This window comes from Homalodisca vitripennis, chromosome 6 (genome assembly GCF_021130785.1).
Source record: "Homalodisca vitripennis isolate AUS2020 chromosome 6, UT_GWSS_2.1, whole genome shotgun sequence".
NCBI classification, from domain to species: Eukaryota; Metazoa; Arthropoda; class Insecta; order Hemiptera; family Cicadellidae; genus Homalodisca; species Homalodisca vitripennis.
Window position 1 is genome coordinate 122,896,792 of NC_060212.1, and position 25,363 is coordinate 122,922,154.

At 38.4% G+C, this 25,363-nt stretch overlaps 1 protein-coding gene across 2 annotated transcripts in view; it reads right to left on the minus strand.

Moving 5' to 3' along the window:
* LOC124364893 (vesicular glutamate transporter 1-like) overlaps positions 1–25,363 on the minus strand; it is a 54,598-nt gene that overhangs the window by 20,114 nt on the left and 9,121 nt on the right. Inside the window, exons 1-3 of one of the 2 annotated variants that reach the window (XM_046820698.1) lie at positions 24,419–24,584; positions 3,466–3,634; positions 410–643 (exon numbers count right to left, since the gene is read on the minus strand). In XM_046820698.1, the coding sequence (XP_046676654.1) occupies positions 410–643; positions 3,466–3,634; positions 24,419–24,468 (453 nt within the window). In that variant the 5' untranslated portion in view covers positions 24,469–24,584. Of the gene's footprint in view, positions 1–409; positions 644–3,465; positions 3,635–24,418; positions 24,585–25,363 lie in introns of those variants that run through there. The other variant, XM_046820697.1, reaches the window with a different exon arrangement.

The following is a 25,363-nucleotide window of genomic DNA, read 5'->3' on the forward strand; positions in this document are numbered from 1 at the left end:
CAGTTGGAGGTGCTTATTCTTCACATCAACAAGGTATAAGTGCTGATTCAAGGGGGGTGCTAAATCAGCACATGGACATGGTCAAGGCGCTGAATTAGGACCCCCCTACTCGAAAGGGATGCTTATTCAGGGCATGGACGCGGCACTGCGCTGATTTAGCACCCCCTTCCGTGATGTCAAAATGACGTCACTAGCGAGGGGGTGCTATGTCCAGGGGGTGCTAATTAAGGCGCACCGATCTAAAGTCTTGATTAACAAAAATATAAGTTGTGTATGCAAAAATCCAACGCATGCCTAAAGTTCCTGAGGTGAAGGTATAAAAGTGTCTTAAGATATTTTAAAATGTTTGCCAAATATTTTTTTTTTACTATGATGAAAAGATTTATATTGACCTGATTTAAAAACCCACCTCAAAGAAGCCTGTCAAAGCTCGGGTGATCAGAAGCAGGTAGAAATTGGTGTATGCTATAGGTGGAGTGATCAATGTCAAGACAGCTGTGACACCCAAGGCCCATCCAAACAGTCGAGCACCACCCACCCGAGCACCAAGCCACCCACCAATTAACTGAGAGCTGACTTGTCCGTAAAAATATGAGCTGAGAAATGCCCCCAACATTTTTGAGTTCCAGTTAAAGTCTTGCACCTAGAATCAAAATCACTAATCAATGTATTTACAATCATATATTGTTTGCTTACTAACGCAATAGATCAAATTCATGTAATGTTTACTACAGACCAAAATTGAGTATTATAAATACTCTATTAAAGTTTATGACACCAACAAATCTCAGATGGTCAGAATTTGACACCGAAGACTTCCTTTGAAGCAGTCGGGAAGAACTATGCTAGATGAAAATTCGCTGGACTGTGCTTTTGAACAAATGTACTAATTCCAACTTTAAATGTTCTAAAATATTAACAATGTTTTTCAGTTAAAAAGGATAAACACGCGTAGTGTCATTGTTAACGTGATTTTAGCTGTGCATGTAAATCAAATATTAAGTATTAGATCTAAAAGATAATGTTACTGTCTAACAAAGTAAATTAGAATAGCCATAAATATAAACTTTTAACGTATTTCCTTGATTGCGGCAACTGCAGCCGTAGTGATTGTCGCGAAGCATCTTGAAGAGATAAAACTAATCTTCGACATCGTATTTAGACGTATTAACCTATGGATGGATATGATGTACTTGGAGCTAGCCAAGCATAAGACCGAAGCAGTGCTTATTACCGGCAGAAAAGTAATGGAAACTGTCAAGCTGAATGTCGGCGTACAAGAAATCACATCACAACCATTTATTCGATATCTGGGAGTGATGCTTGATGCCCGACTAAACTTTAAGCAGCAAGTAGACCACGTGAGTGCCAAAGCATCAGTAGTAAGAGCAAGCCTATCACGGCTCATGCCTAACGTTGGAGGCCCAAAGCAGTGCAGAAGGAGCTTACTTTCGTCAGTTGTCACCTCGGTGCTGACTTATGGAATCTCCATCTGGGCGGATGCCCTTGAAGTCCAAGAGACAAGAAGAAAAGTCGCATCCATCTATCGACTAAGCGCCTTGAGAGTGTCCAGTGCCTTCCGCACAGTATCAGAAGAAGCGGCGTGCGTTATTGCCGGAATGCTGCCTGTCCGAGTGCTAGCCGAAGAAAGGCGAGCCCTCTATCAACGACGAAAATCATCTGCGTCGAGTCTTGATGAACTTAGGACCGAAGAACGGCAGTATAGTATACGCCGTTGGCAAGCGCAGTGGGATTCCGCGGAGAAAGGTAGGTGGACGTACCGCCTAATACGACAACTGGATGCCTGGCTGAATAGAAGTCACGGAGAGGTCAATTACTATATGACACAAATACTATCAGGACACGGTTGCTTCCGAGCATATCTCTATCGCTTTAAGCACGATAATTCGCCGGATTGTCCGTCCTGTCCTGGAGTCTCCGAAGATGCAGAACACGTATTCTTTATGTGCCCTAGATTCAGTTTGCAGCGTGACAACCTGGAAACTATTCTTAACCGGACACTGCATCCAGAAACACTAGTAGAAGCTATGCTGTCATCGAAAGCTACATGGGACGCCACCAGCACATTCGCCATGGAGGTGCTGAAAGAACTAAGGTCTATTGAAAGGCAGAGGTACAAACTCCGCAATAACTAGACGAGAAGAAATGACTTCAACCACCTGATGAAAGAGCAGAAATGCTAGATTCCCTCCCTGCGATGTAATGCCTAACGGCGGTTTCCACAGGGATTCAGAGACTGGAGTATAGGGGAAGTTTTTTAGTCGGTATTAGTTCGAGTCCGACATACCCAGGCAAAACACCTAAGCCTGGCATGCGGAAATGCATAAAAAAAACACAGTTCTTTTGGTCTAAAAGTCAGAGGTCTGGTCCGATCGCATACCCGTCTATGCGATAACTCTTGAAGAAAGGTCCTATAGACTTAAAAGATGGTACATATATAGGTTCCTCTTCGTCAAAGGAAGAACTCTATCGATCCTGGGTTTAAAAGGTAAAAGGACAGGTCATAATTGTAAAAGAGAATAGAAATTATTATTATCATAAATTATACAGAATGCCAAGTTATTACAAATGTCACTTGATTTTTTTATTAAATATTATCTAGAAGTATGCTTACGTTGAACAGTATAGCAATTAGGGCTAATTCTTTTATTTTATTACCACCACGATAATGGTAATGATAATTAATTTATAACCGTTAATTAACAGGACCGTTAAAAGATAATTAGCTTGTACAACGCCATAGCTTAGTATCGTTAGATAAAAATAACATCCAGCTACACTGTTGTCTTTGTAGGTAGAAGCACGCAGGTTATATCTACTGAGACGCTCATGCTGGGCGATGACGAGGGCAATCTTCCCTTAAACTGTCTTCAACTGGATAGTTACTATGAAGATTTTGACTTTTAAACTAATATCCAAGTTTACGAAGTTTCCATACAAATAATGGAAGTTTCTCCAAAAAGTTGGATTCATTAATAGTATACGAGATGTGAATTCACTTTTGATGTGAACTTTGAGGGATTTTACGAATTATTAACGACTAATTAGCAGCGAAATAAACATAACGGGCTTATTACCTTATTTAACACAGGCTTTCTAGTCCAGTATAGTACGGATTAACATCAGCAATACAATATATTATATGTGAGTAGTGTTCCACATTTGTAAGTACACTCTGAGGACAATACGAGATGACATGACCAAGAGTTGGACCTATGGAAGAATACATAAGCATTTGTGAGAAACGTTTTAACATAAAATGTGGTTAATTCTTAAGAACTTAGGGGCTTAACTAAAACTTTCGCTTATGTTACTGGACGATGTGACAGGTGAGATTTAACAGGAGTGTTCATCACGATGAGTCTGTAATGTAGGCAGATTCATAAGTTACATAGAAACTTCAACAATGCATCAAAAAATAAATTGCAGAACTATTGTACTAACCTCCACGACAGTGCCGTTATCCAAGGTGGTGTGATAGGGTGAGGTCATCGCGACAGCAGCTACGCTCACGCTCACCTTCAGGGTGTACACTTTGACCATGCCAAGGAATGCAAGAAATGCCATTAAGTGGCGTTTCCTTCTCCAGAACATCCATGACTGTTTCTGATGGCTGCAAAAACCAGTAGGAAAATAAGAGTAAATAGTATATGTCTGAGCCCATATGTAAATACAGGGTTATCATAAAAGAAAAAGTGCGGTTTCAGTAATTCGTAGGAAGATAGTAAGGAAATTTCTAGATCTCTATTGGTATCTGCGAAAGCCCAAAAGTACCCAAAATTTTGTTTATAAACTGTTCTAACCTCAAAGTCAGTTCTTGTATTGCGGTTGCTGTGAGTTTAGTGAGTTACTATATTCTCAGATAAAGATAAAGCAAAGTGTGTTTTATTGTTGGTCGAATTAAAATCCATAATTTTAGTTCAACATGCGTTCCGACGTGAATTAGGAAGAGATTCACAACACAAAAATAACATAACACGTTGGCTTAAGCAATTCGAAAGAACTGCATCAGTTAAGAAACAGAAATCAGCCGGCAGACCAGGTGTAGGCTACCAGACGAAACGGGTGAACTAATTAAATAGTCGGAAATTAGAAGTCCTGTGAACACCATCCCTCGCCGAAGTGTTGAATTAGGTATTCCAAAAACAACAGTTCACAAAGTTTTACAGAAAAAACTCAAATTACAGGTTTATAAAATCCAGATGCTGCAGGAATTAAAGCCCAATGGTTGTGCAAACCATTACAATGTCGCTGTTGAAATGTTGGACAGAATAGCTGAAAACGACTAATTTTTAGATGATATAATTTTTACAAACGAAGCTAATTTCCATGTAAATGGATGTGTTAACAAACACAATTCACGAACATGGGGCTCTGAAAACCCACAAGTAATAGGTGGGAAACAATGTGATTTGCCTAAAGTTAATGTTTGGTGTGGTGTGATGAAATAATGCCTCTGGAGAATGGAATTGATTATCTTTACATGTTAACCAATTATTGTTTTCCTCAGCTAGAAGAAATTGAAAACATTCATTAACTTCATTTCCAACAAGATGGTGCTCCCCCACACTCCAATGGTCACGGACGCTTTGAACAAAAGGTTTGAAGATCGATGGATAGGCCGGCAAGGACCTATGCTGTGGCCCCCATGGAGTCCAGACCTGACACCTTGTGTTTTTTTTTCTTGTGGGTGCATCAAAAGCGTTGTTTATTCATAAAATAATCGCGACCTGAACCACTTAAAACACAGGATTAATAATGCAATGACAACCATAACAACCTAAGAAATGTTAACAAATGTTTGGAGGGAAATTGCGTATCGTTTGTATATTATTTGTTGAGCAACTAAGGGCGCACATATGGAAATGTATTAATAAAAAAATATAAATGTTAAACTAAAATTATTTTACTCAAGTCAATTTAAATCTACAACCTATATTTTATACTCTAAGGTGGGTAAGTATTCCTTTTTAACTGTTTGTAAATCATAATTTGTAAAAAAAAATTATGGTTGCCTGTAAAGTCGGTTTTACGGGCGAAGATTTTACGTGACAACGTCTTTTTATCGGTAGAATATTTATTGATATGAATATTATTAAATTGCACAATAGGAACAAGGAATTGAATGAAAATAAGAATTGCACAAATTTTAACTATAGAAATATATTTTGTTTACTAAAACATTGTACATAATTTGAAATTAATTAAAATTTTTTATTGTAAATGGTAAAGTTGAATAAAACATTTACTAAAATTTGAATTTGAAATTCTTGCTAAACACAGTTAAATTCTAACTCCGCGCGTGGTAATTGGTCGGTTTAGTTCGTTTGTTTGGTCGCACTGTTATGGCAGGTTAGAGGTTATAATTTGTTATTTTAAATGTTTGACTAGCAATACGCGCTGTTTCTTCTCAATCGACTGAATTACGATTGATTGCAGAGTGATTTAAACTAATAATTTACTTAACACTATCAACATTTGTCAATAGTATGACATAACCTATAAACTCAGTTTCTCAACTTTTGTGTCAATCTAACAATTAATCAATCAATCATAGTTTACGATAATGAAATATCAGTGTACAATTATTTACCTTTATTGTTGTAGTTGTTGTAAATGACGAATCTAAGCACTCCACATTTTCACGAATAAACATAGTTATCTGCTTTATCCCGTGCGGCGGACCCACAGTTATCTGCTTTATCCCGTGCGGATCCCGTGCGGCGGACCCACTGGACGGGCATCGTAACGTTACCGGGCGTTACACTTTTTCATGAGCGACTCCGAGCCGCAACCTAATTTAAGACGTTGTCACGTCAAAAAAACTGTTTGGAATGACAAAATTAGATGAATAAACAAAATAAACTGTAAGTAATTCTTGAACAATGTTTGAAACCTCGCCATTCTTTTATGATAACCCTGTACTGTAATAGTAATATTCATCACTAGGAGGAAAAGTAGTTGTTTTCGGTGCATAATTAATATTGTAATTAACGAACAAGAAGAAGCCGAGGTAGTTTACATACGCTATACTCGTACGTTAAGAACGGGAAGGATACTGTCATATGAGTTTGTAATATTCGTAACATATGTTTGTATTCTTAAATGATTTGTCATTCAATTAAATTCAAACATTCTTTATTTGTAATAAACTAGTAGTTCCCTACTGCATATATAAATTATCAATGAGGATTCACAATAAATATTTGAAGAACATTTATGAGGTATTTTCATCGGCCACTGTAGGTGGTAGTCCCCTTCTGAAACGGCCGGCATTTCACGCTCCCATTATCTAAACTTGCAACTGTTTTTATTGCTGTAGAATCTGAGATTGAGTTCCTATCAGGAAAGGTATTAATAAATGAGTAACCTCTTCATATGATCTTATTAGAAGAGTTATCGCATCATTATAAGAGTTATTATTTCAGCACACTAAGCGACATTGCCAAAATAGAATGTCTAATAATAACAAAACTTATAGAAGTTAAATAGCTAATCATAAAACCATGAATGATAACTAAAGAGCAACTACTGCTATTAGTAATATAGATAATAGCTGTTAGGATTTAAATAGATTTCATAGGAATACTCAAAACCACTTCTGCAGTTTTTGAACACTATTAAATTAGTTCATTGAATCTACAGAATTGTTTCATGGTAGAGAGTTTTTGCTTTGTTTTAAGAACTATCATACGACCTAGGATTCGGAAGTTAATAAGTAACTATTTTCAAGCATGAACGTAGCCAGGAAAAAATTGGGGAGGGCCCAGACAACTGATATTTTTCCGTAGTTGACGGAGAATAAGCCTCCATGTTGTTCCTGCTCCAGTTTGTTCCTTAAGAACTTCCTGACCCAATTCTTTTTTGAGAACGATCTTTCAGCAGTAAATGTCAGTAATACTAAATGATTTAAATATTAATAATCTTTTACTAAAAGAGTAATTGAAAAAATTGAGAATTTGGGAGAGGGGAGTTCGGACCCCTTGAACCTCTTCTTTGGCTACGTCCTTGTTTGTAAGACATAACTAATGGTTTTTATTTTATTGTTTCTTATGTCTGCTTGTTATAGTTCTGAAATTTAACTTAAATAGGTTTAAAAAGTTTCAACTGCCGTAAAATCGGCTAAGATAAACCTATTGAGGTCCGGTTTGTGGCGTTCTATTCTACTAAGAAAGGTAATTTAGTTTTGTGCACAACATAACCTATGCTTGGATTTGAGGTTTTCAAGAGTTATTCTATGGGATGTCCCCCTGATGTGATAAAAATCAGAAAGTCATTTGGAAATGTAATTTGTTGGTATAATATTGATGAACTCAAGTGGTGTATTCTTGTTTGTATTCGTTCGCAATCTGTTAGGATGGTTCCAGACTTAAATGGCATCCTGTATACACCAAAATACTGGACTGTATCTACGTACAGTTGTAATTTAGTAGATTCACTGTTGTAAAACCAAGAATTGGAATGCCACCTGAGCCTTACTTAGTTCAGATTTTACTTTTCCTACTGTGCTTGTTTGATTTCTTTACATTCATCAACAATTTTTGTTTTATAACCCATTCTGAACTGAAATTACTTTCAGATCTGAATATATTTTACTTTTTAAGATATTAAAGTTGTTAACCGAACAAATATCTAATATTTCGTCAGTGACGAAAATAGTTTTCAATTTAAATTTAATCGTTACAAATCGTTTATTTAAATTACAAATAGAATGGGGACAAGAACTTCTCACTGTGGCACCTCATAGTTTATGTTTATGTTATTACTAAGAAATTTAATAATTTTTGCTATCTGTCTCATATTATACGTATAAAACAGTTTTGAAACCAATTCAAACTGTTCCCAGTTGTATTTTGATTATAACAAAGTTCGCGCTATTCTACAGTTACAGGTTAAACAAATAAATGCTAGTCAATGCAGAAGTAGCGAGGAAAGAAACGGGAAATGAGAAAGAACTTATACCGATCTACAATGATTTTCAAACAGGTGGAACACTTGAAAACACGAAATTACAGAACAAATATGAGTTTACAGTCGGAAATGGTTGCGTTTTTCGATGAATTAAAACTACATTTCCTAAACATTTGAGGAGAAGGATACTGGATGAATTGTATGAAGCCCAAGTTGGGCTAGCTAGTAAAACAAAGAGTTGGCAAGACAATATGCTGGTGGAGAGGGATTGATACAAATATTGAAATGATGGCAAGACCTAACACACCTTGGAATACACGTCATGTTGATTTATATGGCTCATAGTATTCATGGGGTAGCATTTTATTATTCTACTTGATGCAACTAGGTTCGGACATCTCTTACTACAGTAACTCATAACAGAATATTTCTCACATTTCTTCGATTTAATTGACTAATACAAATTAGGCCCTACTAACTCATAAATCAACAAATGGCCAAGCCGAGGGATACGTACAAAATTTGTAATCCATGACTGATGTACCTTCCGATTTTGGCCTGAAATTAATGCAGTACAGAAAACTTTAGAATTCTACTTAGCACAAAAGTCTGGTTGAGTTAGTACTGAATCAATAATCAAGAATTTTGTTGTCTAAAACAAGTGATTGTATAGACAAATGCCAATAAATACTAAAAACTAATGACTAGCAAATTACAATCTCGTAAAATTCCTTAATAGTGTGGCACATGTTAGTTCTAAATATTTTTTATTTTAACTTTAAATTGTTTATAAGGCAAGTTCTTTATGTCTGTAGGCAAGGTGTTATACATTTTGGTTCCTTCTTGTAGAAATCTGGAATGGGCTACACTACAACGACTCCTCCTGACAACTAGGTTAGTGTTATGCTTAGTTTCATACCTGTGTATATTAGTATTTACAAGTTTGGATCGACTTAACTTAATATATAACAAAACAGAAAACATGCAATGGGGGTAAAGAAAGTATGCCTAGCCTAATGAAAAGTGGTTTACAATGAGTTTTAAAGGAAACGCCACATAACAGGTGAATAGATATCTTCAGTAAAATAAACATTTTGAAAGCGTAACCACAGTTTGCTCTCAGACCAGTTCCATGGTTAGGTGAGTGTGTATATGTGCATAATAAATTGTATGGAGAATATCAGAACCTACACTATTGCTTAAGGATCTTTACATAAAAGTGCCCATCGAGATTTTAGAAGCTATAGAATCAATGTGATGTTCCCACTCAGTGGTGTAGCAAAGGGCAGCGGCGGGGGTGGATCGCACCGCACCTTTTATGGGATGACACCCACGCGGTCTCTCAACTTTAAGAACAATGTACAAAAAACAAAAAAAAATAAATCGCTAGTACACAAATTCCTTTTTCGGGGATTCCTCCACTAGCACTAGCTCAGCTCTATGTAAAATTCAGGTATTCCCGCAAAAGAGCCTGACGCTATCGTGGGTGATTCCCCGTCCCATACTCGCGATCTTTGACCACAGAGTAATAAGGTATATAATAAGGCGCTCTAAAGCGGACAGTTCACAAAACAGCCCAAAAGTTGTTAACACATGAAAGCATGGGCGCGAGCACTCTGTATATACCTTATTACTCTGTGCTTTGACGTTTCAGTTGCAACATTTCTAATTTTTTCGTGAAGTGTGTTGTGTTTGGTTGGCGTGAATTGTTAAAAGTGTATTATTTTATAGTGATAGATAATAAAAAGAAAAAAAATGAAAGGTCACATATCCATGACCTTTATCATATAAAATTTATTCCTTTTTACTTTCGATGGAGTGACACCACCAACTTCGGCACCGGGTGCCACCCAAGGTAGCTACGGCGCTGCTTCCACTTAAGAATATATTGTGCAATTATAACCAAACATTTAAGCTACATCACATTTTGCTTATTGCTAAGACATAGTGATAGGCAACGTTCAGCTCAGATATAGTGTTTAAGATATCACTGACAGAAAGCACATAGACCAAAGTCATCTGCAAACTAAAAAAAAATTGAGCTTTCAGACTGTTTGGCGAACTGAAATTAAAGGGAAGAACATTAATGTATAATATAAACAGAGTAGGTGATAAGTTAGAGCCCTGAGGCACACCATAATTTACAGATTACGTAGTAGGGGAGGAATTATTTTAATATAAAAACGGCCTTCTGTCACGTAAATAAGGCCTTAATAATCAACATCAACTCTTTCAAAAAGAGTAAAAGAGCAATTGTCTAGAAGAATTTCATGCGCCACAGTATCAAATGCCTTTATGGTTTATTATGGCCTTGCATATTTATTCCACTTTACATGTTTGAAGATTATTTGTGATAATAATGATTAATAGTTTGTGGTTATAACAAAAATATACACAACTATTTAACCTGAAAGGTACACTTCATACGAGATTTTTCTGACCTGATCAAGAGAGATTTTCTATATGAACAAAGAGAGCGTAACTTTAAGAATACTACTATATCAGAGTTTAAAGTCGGCGAATCAGTTCAAGTTCGCTCTTATCGCGCAGGAAAGGAGTAGAGTTTTGGTACAATTACAGAAATAGGAATAGGTGGATTACTACATTATTGGATTGAAGTTAAAAACGCAAGCGGACCAAATAAGACAATGTACCGTTATTCAATCAAATGATAACACTATAATAATAACAACAGCTGTAGTACGTATTAGTTGAAAGTGTTGTGACATTTCAATAACAAAAAACTTCCTAGCACAATATTCTTCAGGAAAAAAAGACTTTGATTTTTAAATGAAGGATATGCTTTGCCCTTGTACTGAGATATTTCAACCAGGAATGGAAAACTCAGACTATTCCAGCAGAAAATCACTATTACGACAGAGTCTAAACTAGACACTAGACAGTGATTCAGAACAGAATGTAAATTATGTACGTCCGTCACATTAGTCACGAAACATTAATGATTCAAACTCATCTCCCATTTTAGTTCATCTAGACGCTTTAATCGATTTAGGAGACCTTCGTTAAGAATGGAACGAAAGATAGAAATTTAAAACGAAAATATTTCTATTATTCACACCATATGTTTGTATTCTTCTAACGACTGTCATACTGAACATTCTTGAAGTAAAGAGTCTACTATTAACTGTAGATACATGTAATACATTCTACTTATAGTTAATTACCAACATATTCCAAAACATCTTTGCTTAATTTTGAATTCTTAATCTTTTTAAAGAAACAAATCATCTTGTAGTTTGTTAAAAATTGAAGAACGCGTTTAATCTATAGGCTACACTATTCATTGTAGAAAACTAAAAATGTCGTGTAAGTGATTTAGATCCATTATATAAAAGCATTCTGTGTTGTGAAGTGCCCTAGTGGACATTGGATTACCACATGCTGCCGTTCTTCGGGTGGTGAGATCTAATAGTAGCATAATTTCAATTAACACTTCACATGTACTGATCATTTGTTTTGATTTGCTTAATACAGGTCAATCCACATTAAATTAAACTTGTGTTTTATGCAGGAATAACTCCGCAGTAAACAAAAAAATCATAGTAAAACAAACAATACATTTGTAATATTTTCTAGTGCAGAATAATTACATTTTGATATTTTTGCATACTAGTTTTGTTTTCCATTTGTTCTCTACATTTCAGGTGTAACTAGGAATTTGTGATTTGCAGATGTAAGTCTGCAGTTTTTAAAACAAATTCTAACAAAATAATCAACTAAACATCGTAATATTTTAGTGCATCAAGTTGCATTTATTATACTTTATATACTAGTTTTATTTTGATTTGTTCCTTACAAGTCAGTTTTAATTACTCTTTGACTTATTTTATTTTTCAAAGCACTGCAACTGTTGCTATGTACTGATAATGTTTGTTATTTAACTGTGTACCTGTCTCTAAACAAAATAGTTAAGTAAGATTCCTAGGTATTTGCATCCAAAATAGCTTAGGCGACCACGTGCTCAGGCGACCACGTGCTCCGGCGAGGCCGGAAAACTAACGGTCCGGGCCTAACGGTACTCCCGGCCCGCCCGACACCGATCAATAACCAGCGCGCCTACGACCCCTGCTTTCAATAGAGCCTTTGTAACGCCGCCGCCCTACCTGGCGGGCCCCTTTGTGTATGTTACAGGATGGAAGTGGAATCCGTGTCACATGCCGCCCCCGAGCTAACTACCGATGACCCGTCCAACCGGAGAGGAAACCATGGCAGTCCCCCGTCCAACCAAGGAAACGGGGGAGACGCGCCTCTACGTCATCAGAGTCTTCAACTAGAAATTTTGTCCCAGCACAAAACATTCCTGGAAATACTGTTGGAGAGCGCCGCCAGCCGCGCATACCGCCGATCATCATTCAAGGAGTGACTGCCTGGACATCCCTCTTACGCCGCCTTAAAAGTGCTGGCTGCAATTTTGAGGCGAAATATGTGGGCACCCGACTGCACATTTTATGCACAAAGCGAGCTCTGTTTTAGAACGGCACAACGCGAACTTCTGGACGCCAAGCTCGCCTTCCACACCTTCAGTCTGAAGGAAGAACAAGAGCTGAAGACAGTTATCAGGGGACCCGGCATGGACGTCACCTGAGGACATAGCGGAGGAATCTCCGCGACCAGGGGTACACTCCTACACATGTCGCACCCCTCCAACGCCGCGACCAGGCTGGTCGCCATCAAACCAACAGCTTCTATGTGCGTTTCAGGAAAACAGGTAGCTGGGCGAAAATATGGCAGCTCACAGCACTACTGGGAGTAAGAGTATCGGTGGACCAGTTCACGCCGAGGAGAGGACTGCCGCAGTGCTACAACTGCCAGCAGTTCAATCACAGCTCGAGGAACTGCCACCTCCCAGCACGCTGTGTCAGATGTGGAGGAGACCACAACGTAACAAAATTGCACCTTGCCAAAAGACAGCAGGTGCAAATGCACTAATTGTGGTGGAGAGCACCCCGCGAGCTACAGGGGCTGCGGAGCGCATAAACGGACCCTGGGCGCGCTGCACCGCCGCGAGGCGCCGCAGCGGCGCTCGGGCACCGCCACTGCGCGACCGGTCACTGGGCAAGCACGTGCCCCACCACCTGTTAATGTTTCTGCCCGCAGATATGCCGATGTACTAGCCGCCCCCCAGGCTCCGTCCGGACCAACCCCATTCCACAACAGACATCAGCTGCAGCACCCGTAGCTCCGGCCCACACAAACACTACAATTGCTCCTGCTTCCTGCTCCCAGAAAGCAGAGAGCCGCAAAAGGCAGCAGCCACAGAGCCGAAGCCGCAGCCCCACCTGCCTCAGCTGCCTCAGCCTCAACCACCGCTACTCAGCAGAGAAGGCCAAGGGCCCGCTCAAACCGCCGTAGCATAACTAACAAGCAAGTCTCTGTTACAGTTCACTCGCAGGAGAAAGAGAAAGTGGTGGAACCAATGGAGGAACAAACCCCAGCGGCAACCACAACCAACACCTCGGCGGAATCAAAGGACAGGAATCCCAACTGCGAGCCTACCTCACAGCCAAAGGGCTTCCTGTCCCACGACGCTGTCCTTAAGTGGATAACCTCCCTAATTTCAATAGTATCCGACAGCAAAAAAACTCCTAGCGAGTTGCCTTGCTGCCATATTAATGTCATTCCAGGAACTCCTCTCCAATGGATAGACGCCTAAAAATTGTCACCTGGAACGCGAACGGCGTAGCGACGCGGAGGAACGAAACTCCATCTATTTGCAGCTGATCACGACGTCGACTTATTACTTCTAACGGAAACACACCTGCAACCCGCCACTGTATTCAATGTTCCAGGATACCAAACCTACCGGACCGATAGACCGCCACGTGGCCAAAGGAATCCCGGGGGAGGAACAGCTATCTTGGTTCACAGGAGAGTTGTGCACCGCCAAGTCCACGCTGCTACTAATGACCTCGAGTCCACCGGCATTGCCGTCAATATGCTGGTGGCTCCGAGGTATTTGTGTTCGCAGCTTACTCCGCGCCGTCTGCTGTCCTCCGCCCTGACGAGCTTGACATCTTGCTCGGTAGCGGGAACACTGTAATAATAGGTGGTGACCTCAATGCCAAGCACCAGTCATGGCATAGCAGGCGGAATGAACACCAAGGGCCGAAGACTACACAACTATGTTTTAGATAGAGGTGACACGATTGTAGCCGCGCCTGTGGACCCTACGCACTATCCGACGAGGCTCAACGCACTTCCTGATGTCATAGATGTTGTTTCTGTTTAAGGAACTACAGCATCATGTGGAAGTGCGAGTGGCAGATGACTTAATCGTCTGACCATGTACCCGTCATAGCAGTTCTAGCGACGACTCCAGCTTCAAGGATTCCTTCAATGGGCACCTCAATCAGAACTAACTGGGAGGTGTACAGCTGTATCCTGAGCGAGCAACTGCAGCCCCCAGCGACAGCCACTAATCCAAATGTCCTAGACTCATATGTTTCAGACTTGAACTCAGCAGTCACGAATGCTCTGGCGGCGGCCTCACGACCTGGACGTCCAAAAAACACCAGGTCGGCCTTGCCTGCCATCATTAGGATGGCTGTAGATAAAAGGAGGCGTCTTCGTCGAATATGGCAGAGAACGCGACATCCGGCTACCAAACGGGCCTTCAACGTGCAGTGCAGCATTGTCAAACAGATGTTGTATGATTACAGGACAGAGACCTGGAACTCATACCTTTCTAGTCTTGAGCTAGAGGATGGCAGTGCCTGGAAGACTGCAAAAAATCCTGAGGAGCGAGAAATCCACGCACCAGCCCCTGCACGGTCAACAAGGACTTGTTTACTCTGCTACTGACAAGGCCGAAGCTTTTGCAGATACGATGGAGGAGCAATTCAGCCCGAATGCGGATATATATGACGACGACCACTGCGAACACGTCGGAGAGCACACTAAACAATTTTTTTGTTACAGCTCCCGACATCGAGATAGAGCCGATTACTCTTGATGAGCTACAAGCCACCATCAAGAAATCGAAACCGCGCAAAGCCCCCGGACTAGATGGAGTTGGATCCAGGGCACTCCTTGCAGCTCCTATAGCCCTGTTAATGTGCTTGGTTACAGTGTTCAACGACGCTATTCGACTACAACACTTTCCCACCAGCTGGAAGGTCGCTAAAGTCATCCTTATTCCCAAGCCCGGGAAATCCAGACTATTCCCACAAAACTTCCGCCCCATCTCACTCCTTTCGTCCATCTCAAAAATTTTTGAGAGACTCCTACTATCCCGCATTGCTCCTTTCCTGGACGGCTTTATCCGACCTGAACAGTTTTGGCTTTCAGGCGCGACCACTCGACAACCCAACAGCTGGTACGTGTTGTCAACATGCGGTGGACAACGCCAATTTTAATCTGTGCTCTGTTGCAGTGTTCCTGGACGTCAGCAAAGCATTTGACAAGGTCTGGCATGAGGGCCTGCTCTACAAGCTGGCAAACTCACCGGTGCCCCCCTGCATAACACACCTCATCCGGTCCTATCTGACTGGCCGCTCATTCCGCATTTGTGTAGATGGAGAGCTGTCCTCAGAGAGAGCGATCGAAGCAGGCGTCCCCCAGGGCAGCGTCCTGGGACCAGTGCTGTACCTCGTTTACACTAATGACATGCCACTGGTCCCCAGAGTAACGCTATCTCTGTATGCCGATGATGCCATGTTTTCTGAGCAGGAGCTTTCAACCGATGCGTGCCGCTGACGTCATGCAACAGCAAATGGATCTTCTCTCCCCCTGGCTAGAGAAATGGCGTATCCGCATAAACACTGACAAGAGCTCACAGCTGTTTGTTTCAGAAAGCGCCGTAGGATGCCGCGAAGACTCCCGCCGCCTGTGACACTTGATTGACGAGCCGATTGCATGGAAGGAACAAGCTAAATATCTTGGTGTTACGCTTGATTCCAGATTAAACTTCGGTCCTCACGCGAAAAGGAAAGCAGTAGAGGCCAAGCGGATCGCAGGGATCAATTAGGTCCTCTAATTAACCGTAGATCACCCCTACCAATGGGTGCAAAAGTCTCCATCTTTCTAATTGTTGTCAGATCACTAATGATGTATGCTTGCACAGCTTGGTGGTCAAACTGCAGCCGCTCAAACCGAAAAGCCCTGGAAACCATCCAATCCAAGGCCCTCCCGCTCCATCACTCGCCAACCATGTTCGTCCGCAACGAAAACAATAAGGAATTCGTTACAGATCCCAACTCTAGACGTCTTCGCGAGGATAACTTCAGAAAAATTCTTCGAGGCAGTTGCAGCATCGGAACATCCCCACATCGCAGCCATCGCAGAGCCGTACGCCGGACCAGACGACTACAGACGACGACCGGCCACAATTCTGGAACGACCCTCCGTAAAGAATACTCATCCCAAGGATGAAGCCGCGATCCCAATCCTGGGACGTAACCAGCAAATCACACTAACCAAATTTTTGTTTCAGAACACAACAATCTTAAATTAGGCCAAATTAATAGTTATTTTCAGAGCTTCCTCTACAGTCAGTGGACCTAGGGTCCAGGTGCTGTACGGCCACGACAGGACGTGGCAGCAGAGTGGTTTTAGTGGGTAAAAATCCCACATAACTGGGACGCCAGTACCTTTTGAAGGTTCCCTCTGCTTAAACAAAAAAAAAAAAAAAAAAAAAAAAAAAAAAAAAAAAAAAAAAAAAAAAAAAAAAAAAAAAATTATATAAAAGCTTGTTCTTTCTTATATTGTCAAAGGTTTCCACCTAATAAAAATTATTTTATTCTTTTTTATCTCGTTGGTATCCTTAATACTTTTCCGTGTACTGGGGTTCAATATCCGTGTTGTTGACCTATAAACCCACAGTAATACTAATCTTTACAGGAATTCTGATTTTAGTACCCATAAAAGTTAAATCGTGGCTATTTTATATTTATATATTAACTCAGTGATGTGCTCCACTTTATAACTGTGTTTAGATTGAAACAGGGTTGATTTAAATGCTTATATGCCACAAGAACTATAGGTTTAGAGAGGACTTCCATTTGACAGTAATGGCCTCTAATATCTAAATAGCATGACTCACAACAGTACTCATACACACTATAATCAGGTAGGTACTTCCTCGGCTATTTGTGTTCATAATTAGTTTGATGCTTTGCTATTAATAAATACTTTACTAATTCTAATACAAAATTGACCTCATTAAAAATGATACTATTACTTATTAGGTCTGTATCTTATCACGCAGTTATTATATGGCAGTTAAATGCATAAACGCGGATTACAATTTTCAGTATCTAATCGTATAACGACCTCTGTAGTACTATTTGGGCTTCTCTCACTAATTTACAATGGATTATATGGATCAGCTGACGATTTCGTACAGAATGAAAAAATGTCAGTATATTTAATTCTTTTAATTTAAAAAATTATATCTAAAAACCAATGCATATTAATGAAACAGTGGTTATCTGTAGAGATGATTATCATTTTTGGAAATATTAATCATGACTACTATGTTTTTTGCAAATAACACTAAAAATTGTGGTGATATAGACCGAACTGGCATTAAAACCAGATCCTAAAATGGTTCATAACTTAAAACCACTCATTCGTAGATAATATCAGCTGTAGAACATAGCCTACTCTGGATTATTTCTAATGCTTAATTAAGCCTAATTCAATGTATTAAGTATAATAAATTTGTTTTCTTGAAATGTATTACATTTTTACACAAATTAAACGAACTAAGAAACATTTTATAAAATCTTTTCTTTCCAACAGCTTAAAATTAATTGCTGGGCAGTTTTACTAATGATCTGCCTTACAAATGAAAATAAAATTAATGAGTATTACGCTTCCAAAGCAAATTGTCTGTAGTTGTAACTAATTATTGTTTTAGCCACAGGATTGTTACACGCCTACTATAGTAGGGTACTCGCCTTCCGTGAACAATACAGAATTATTATACGTTATAAAAGGCATAATACAACGTTTCGGGGATTGGAATCTATGCTCTTTGACAGGTGGGGGAGGCGGGGAGGTATTAATAATTCGTTAATAAGAACGTTGTTATACCTTTATACCGTAAGTTATAAAGATGGCAAATGCCCGAAATCCTGTTATCCTTTCAAACCTTCCATCGTCCATAACACACTTCAAACAAAGAACATAATTATTGCTTTATGTCTTATGGTAACCTTATGTTCTTCATCATCAGATCATGTAAAGAAATGGTTGCTTCGTCAATAACGTGATTAAAATCAAAGTTAAATAGTTAGAAGTTAAAAAGCCAGATACTGCAAAGTATACAGTTTTAACAATATTTATGTGTGTATACGCCCAATACCACTGAGTCACAGACGCGCACTTCTCCCTGTTTGAAGAATTCCAAAGCGTAGGTACTTGACACATGTGGTCCATAGCTCTTGATGTGGAATCGAAATTCTTTAACAAATTATATTTTTGTAGACAGGACAGACATTAAAGTATTCACAGCTTTAATTGTTCAGTTGATAGTAAAAATAACTTTAACGGAAGTATTCTGAGACTACAGGTTAAAGCTTTACACAGAAACGTTATTGAAGCAGTAATTTCACAGGCTGTGGTGTGGGAGAATATGTGTGTAATTGTAAGGTATGTTTCGCCATAACAATAAACAAAGAGCGTGGTCTGTCTTTGAACGTGACAAGAGTGATTTTAAGGCATGCCTTTTTCTCCCAGAACCATTTGTATGTTGCCTGTTGTCGTCTAAGCTTCTCCTGATAGTTTGGTAATATTGCAGCCTGAGGGACAAACAAAAAGTTGTCCATTTTTACCAGGAAGGTTTATGACAGTCCATGTTATTTGCCCAGCAGTAGACTACTGAAAGTATAATGTCCTTATTTTTGTAAGTAAAACGTATTATTTTAACTCCTGAAAAAAGTTATCGTTAAAACATGTATTTTCTAATTTGAATCCGAACGTCAAACGCCCTATTTGTACCATTACATAGCATGGGACTTTCAGAAAGTTTATTTTAAAATTATCTTATAATGATAAACTTTACAACTTTGGCCTGATAACTATCAGGGAAATAAATACGGATCTTTTACGGAGGCTCTTTTGACTTTGCATTAAAGGCTGGGAAATTAGAGATCAAGCAAGATAAGAGTATAAGTTGCTAATAAGCCAAAGGTCGTGTGTTAATGGTCTTTGAGCAACGGAAAAACAACCATAACATGATTCGACAATTTTGTGATCCTTAATTTTTTGAATGCCTGTATTAATAAAACGCCATTCTATCATCTCTATATATGAAATGGAATGACGTTGGTTAGTCTCACTAAACAAAGAAAACGGCTGGACCGGTTTAGCTAATTTGGGTTTTGAAATATTTGTTGAACTCTAAGGAAGGTTTAAAGAGGTATAAACGCTTTTAAAATTAATTTGGATTCCAAAACCCACATATGTGTTTATTTTTTTGATCAATGCAACATACACTCAACTGTGGAACCACAAATAAATTAGAGTGATAGTGAATATAATCAACATATCTAACTCTTTTGGGCCGTAGTAACTTTTCAGTCGTACATAAGTTGTATATTTTCTTTATCAGGACAAAAAAATCAGTCTATTAATATGTCACTTGAAAAATCTTAGACAGAAAGTAAATTAAAAGAACCGAAAGTAGACGCTTTTTAATTGAAGTTGGTATATACCTGTACTTTCTTGGTCGGGGCACAAGTCAAACTCAAGTACAGTAGAACCCCTCATATCCGGCCACCACGGGACCGAGCCCCTGGCCGGATAACGATTCGGCTGGATAAATCAACCTACAGTACACAACACTTGACGAAACAAAACAATTGTACTGTACTGTACTAACCGCACTGGAAATAATCAACGAACTGTTTACAGGTTAAACCTACTAGCTTAACTGAGGACAACACAGGAAAATGTAAACAAATAGATACACCAAAATAACGCACGAGTCGTGGGAGACTAGTGCGTGCAACTGCGCGTCCGCAAGCCGTGGTAAATAAATTTCGATATTGGCTTCCGGGAAGTGGCCGGATAAACCGAGGTGCGGTAAAACCGAGGCCGGATATGAGGGGTTCTACTGTATAGCACTTGAAATACCTTAGATAGAAAATTAATTATTATCTATATTATATATTTTAGTACCACGAAAAAACTAAAATAGTGTCGAAATATTTTTTACGATATGTGTGCAACGTGTTACTGTAGGCTACAACATTGTGACTGTAAGATTATTGAAAACTCATGCTTTGACAATCCGGTAGCAGTGTTCCAAAAACTATTATACTTTCCAACATTTATAAAATTATTTGGGGCATCATTAACAATAAAGTTAAAATTCGAAAAGAGTTCAAAAATCAGTACTGACGGGTATAATGAAAGTGTTTTCGCAACCGCATGTTATGTATGAATCCAGAACTTCGTGTCCTGATCAGAACCTCAAGTGTAGCCCACGAGAAGGCAGTCTCAATATTATCCCCATCGTATCTTTGGAACAGTCTCTTTAGAATCATTGCCGAATGATTATTAGAGGCTCCCACTTGAAAAGTTAAATGATCTCAATACAATGTCAATTTGACTCATAAGAAATGCTCCAATCATTTCAATAAAACTGTCACATTGACTGTATTAATAAATTTATAATTACACACAAAAATACTGTAATTCTAATTGTTTTAAATAAAACCTCAAAGTCGTCAATAACAACTATAGCCCAATGTTGATTTTTTTTTCCACCTATGAAAAAATATTTGAAACATTTTTTATAAGATTAATCCTCCAGTTTCTAAACAAACAGTACGCCTAACCAATTTTGGTTCATAAGAGCAAAGTGGTTATAAATAGAAACGTAAATCGTGTCAATGTAGAGGGGTTTGGGGAGTTTGGAGGGTCAAATGCCAGGACATTCGATGTGTTTCTTGATTTATCTAAGCCTTAAATTATATTATTTACTTATTATCAACCCATAGGTTACACCATTTTGGAATTGCTATTAATACTAACAAAGAAAAATCAATACATACAAGATGACATAGATGATGACAAGATAAATACATTACAACAAGATGACACGCTCACAATTAAAAATTTGATATTAAATACTGTATGATAAATAATAATAACCAACCGAATAAAAACAACCCTCTAATAGGTATTCATTTAGTTGTTTCATAAAATTGTTCTTTCTGTTTTCTTTATATGACTGGGAAGTTAAAAAAAATCTAGCCCCTGAGTTTTGAGGCAGTCTACCCGCCAGAGCCGAGCGATGTTGGGTTTGCCGCAGGTCTACTCGGGCTCGTGTGTTGTGGTCATGTATAGCAAGCAGCTCGTCTACTACATTTGCACAATGCAACCTGGCATAGATGATGGTCTCGTAGATATACAAAGATAAGAAGGTCAAAATGCTGTGCTCTTTAAATGCATTTCTGCATGAACTTCTACGAGATATGTCTGCCAGATATTCTAAACCAATTAAGCAGGATAAAGACATATGTTTAAAGACATATATTTTAAAAACATATGTACTATAGCAATGAACTAATAAAAGCAAGGGTGTATGGAAGTTAATACAGAAACAGTACAGTAGTAGCAACACTAATAATAACATTTCTGTACGTATCAACGGCAGAGTAGTATCAGATAAACAGGAAGTATGTAATTTTTGGAATAATCATTTTGTATCAACTGGAGCTAATTTAAATGAAAAATCAACCGAACCACCACTCAATAATGATAATTTCTTGGCGAGAATGGAATATCCATCCTGTGAATCCTTGGAATATCCATCTGGGCTTGTAAATGCCATAAAGATATTAAAATATAAGCATTAATGTGGAGCTGATGACATATCTAATAGATTATTGAAGGATTGTGCACAGGGCTGGATTTACATATGGGCTGAATGGGCTATAGTCCAGGGTGGCAGAATTCAGGGGGCGGCAAATTTTGGTAAACAAGTAAAAAATACATTATTCCAAAAGTTAAAAATATGTGAAAAATTACTTGTAATAAATTTTGTAAACATAACAATTCATAAATTGGAATTGTTTAAACATTCATTCGCTTAATATATTCCATTTATTTTGTATTTTATGAGTTTTTAGTAATTTGCCAGTTGATAAATGTTGTGACATCCCATATTTTATGGTAAAAACAATAACTGCAACTACAAGAACGGTAACTTCAATGTTGACAATTGAACCTATTTTATTAGTTTTATCACAAGCTTAGCTTGGCCGCCTCGCTGCCGACGACGTCTCGTCGACCAACCGCGGTACCAAGGTTGGTGGGGGAGGGGGAGGGCGGCAAATTGAGGATAGCCCAGGGGCGGCAAATCTTCAAATCCGCCTCTGCTTGTGCATATCCAATATTTAAACCCCTGTCTGATATTATATAATTAATATCTTAATATTTTAATATGTCTTATTATATGCCAGCAAGTTCTTCTTTCCAGCAAGCTACTTTTCCAACTTTGCTAAAAACTAGTTTAGTGATACCTGTATTCAAGGGAAGGGACAGTACGTCTCTTGATTGTTATCGACTAACTACATAAATTTTAAGTCTAAGTATTTGTACTGATTAAAAAAAGATTATCACCGCACGTGCTCACAAATAATATTCTAACAGACAAGCAGTTCGGTTTTGTCAAGGGCCGCTCTACTGGTGAGGCATTGGCGACTTTTGTACCCCCTGTGGTCACGGGACTGGAGAGAAGACGCGAACACTTGGTGTAATGATGAGATCTGACTGATGCGTTCGACTGTGTCAGTCATGACAGACTGATGGAGGGTTTGCAAACGCCTAGGATTTGCAAATGAGATACTGAGATAGCTAGAGTCGTACCTTAGGGATCGAAAGCAATTAGTCAAACTCTATAAGCACTGCTAGGAACTGATTAAGATTAAATTTGGAGTGCCCCAAGGGTTCAGTACTCTTGGAACAATTTTGTTTACCTTTATATGAATAATTTAGTGCTCACTATAAACCACGAAAATACTGTAATGTATGCTGATGATATTGCCTTCATATTTTCTAATTACAGTACAGAAGATTCGAAATTAACAGCAACGTAGTTTTATCCCAGGCTTATCAATTTATAAACTTAAACATAATTACTCTAAATTTACATCTTAATTTTAAAAAACATAGTTTATAGAATTAAAAAAAAATCATCTTCAGCCTCCATGTATTGAAATAAACATCTCCCTTCACGCAATTTTGGTTTTGTTTCTCGCCTATATCGAATAACAGAGCGAGGTTCCTTGTGCATAGCACTTCACTCAGGGGACGCTGGTGGAGATTTCATGATTGTGGGACCGGCACCTTGACGAATATGGGGATAAGTCTACAGCTACTCCCAGATTCTGGGCTGATGCATCAACGATGGTTCTATACCGAACCATACGCCTGATTCGCCTGATTGTATCAACAACCAGGCACGATCTCAATAAGATTCTAACTGAGATACCCAACTGAAGATTCTGTGCTCTTCCGTCCTGGGCACGAACATTTGAATTTATCTTTTCTGATGTGCTCTTCCAAGATGAACACTCTGGTTCATCTTTGTTGAAAAGCCTTATAGCTATTTTGGAATTCTCAGTATGAACGGAATCATATAAGAGTGAATTTGGGGGCGAGAAGGGAATTTTAATGCCCTTAGAAAGTACCTGCGATGTATTGTTTTATTCTTCTACTAGACATTCATATTCAGGGTAAATATTATTTAATTTAATAACTCTCTCGACTGTGCAGGATCATTATTTTAAGTGTTTATACTATATTTTATACTATGCTAAATATTTTTACGTTTTACACTATTAGGACTCAAAAACTAAAAGTGCGTTAGAGAGTAGTATTTCGTCTGTTAAGTTCATATCTGAATTACTCGTTGGGAACATATCGTAAAATAACAAAACAGTCCAGTATTATTTATTAAATTAGTGTGATTTTTAATTTAGTGACACCATTTTTTGCAATAAATGTTCATCGAGCACTGAAATGCTAAATTTACATAACTGTAAAAATACCATCTTCCATTTCAATCTATTTCCTAAATGAACATTAGGAAATAAGAACTTAAGTTTAAATTGATACATTAAAAATTCTCTGTTTGCAAAAACTTTATCATGTTTTGGGAAATACGTATAATGTTTTTTTGGGATTTAAACGCCTCATAATTTAACGTTGTTTCGATAGATAGGCTAAGTCTATTGAACATCACCGTTTATATTGTGCAAATTATGAAGTACGACTAAGTCGACCCTGTAAAACGTCAAGGAATTCAGACTTTTCTTATAATACACTACAAACTGTAAAATTTTGTTATATGTAGAGTACGTTTTGGTCTAAAAGGACCAAATCTTTTATATCAGCCAGTCAGTGAGTGGAATTAGATTAATTTAAGAGAATGAATAGTAAATTTAAGGATCTGATGAAAAAGTTATCTTTCCTTGCGATTATAGGACCCTTTAGGTAAACAAGACCTCACCCGGTATCTCGGATCGGGGCTCCCATCTCAGCAGCAGTACGGAGTCTCATCTTCTGCTGCTAGTCCAAGTAGCAGTCTGTGTAGGTTATCTGAGCCATCTTATCAGACGCATGCTCTCTGTCCCGCCTCACTGAACTCTCACCACTCAACTCAGTATCAACTGGCTACTAGTCGGTGGTCTCGTGTTAGCGGGAATCGTGCTCTTCATCATTTCAGTGCGAAAACATCATTTCCGTGTTTAATTAATATGGAGTCCACTGATCAATCCATTCTAAATATAGAAACTAAGCTTAAATTAAAAGAAACTTAAATTTTTAATCTGATTTCTAACCGTATTGAAATCTTAAATTAATGAAATCTTACGAACACACACGAAGCGTTCGGTTAACAAACCACAATACAATATTTTGATATTTCAAATATAGATTGTTATGTATTCCTAATTTCGGTACAGAAAGTAGTGATCAACAAAAGGACACTAGTAATACATATTATAGAAGAATCAAAACATCGTTTATTTCCAACAAGTACGTTTCCTGGCAAATGTCAGAGTTAGATCTAAAGTATGGAAATTCATGACATTAATGAATTTTTCGTAAATTCTACCCAAATGCAACGTATAGGTATATAATATATATAATCTAATTTTCTGAGTCGCATGTCAAAAACTAGTTAACATCCTAATAATATTATAAATGTGAAAGTTCCTTTGTTAGTTTGTTTTGCTTTCTCGCGTAAACTGTTCAAACTGATTGTATTGAAATTTGGCAGGGACCTTCTTACGGTCTCTGGGATGAATTGTTATTTTGAAAATCCCTCTGGTCTATGCCCCACTGGTCTTTAAAGTATATTATCTAAAGACAAAAAATTATTTTTTCCACCCTGTTTTAGATTTTAGCGATTAGGTAAGTACTCGTCTACCTTAGGGCTTGTTCACATGAGCGC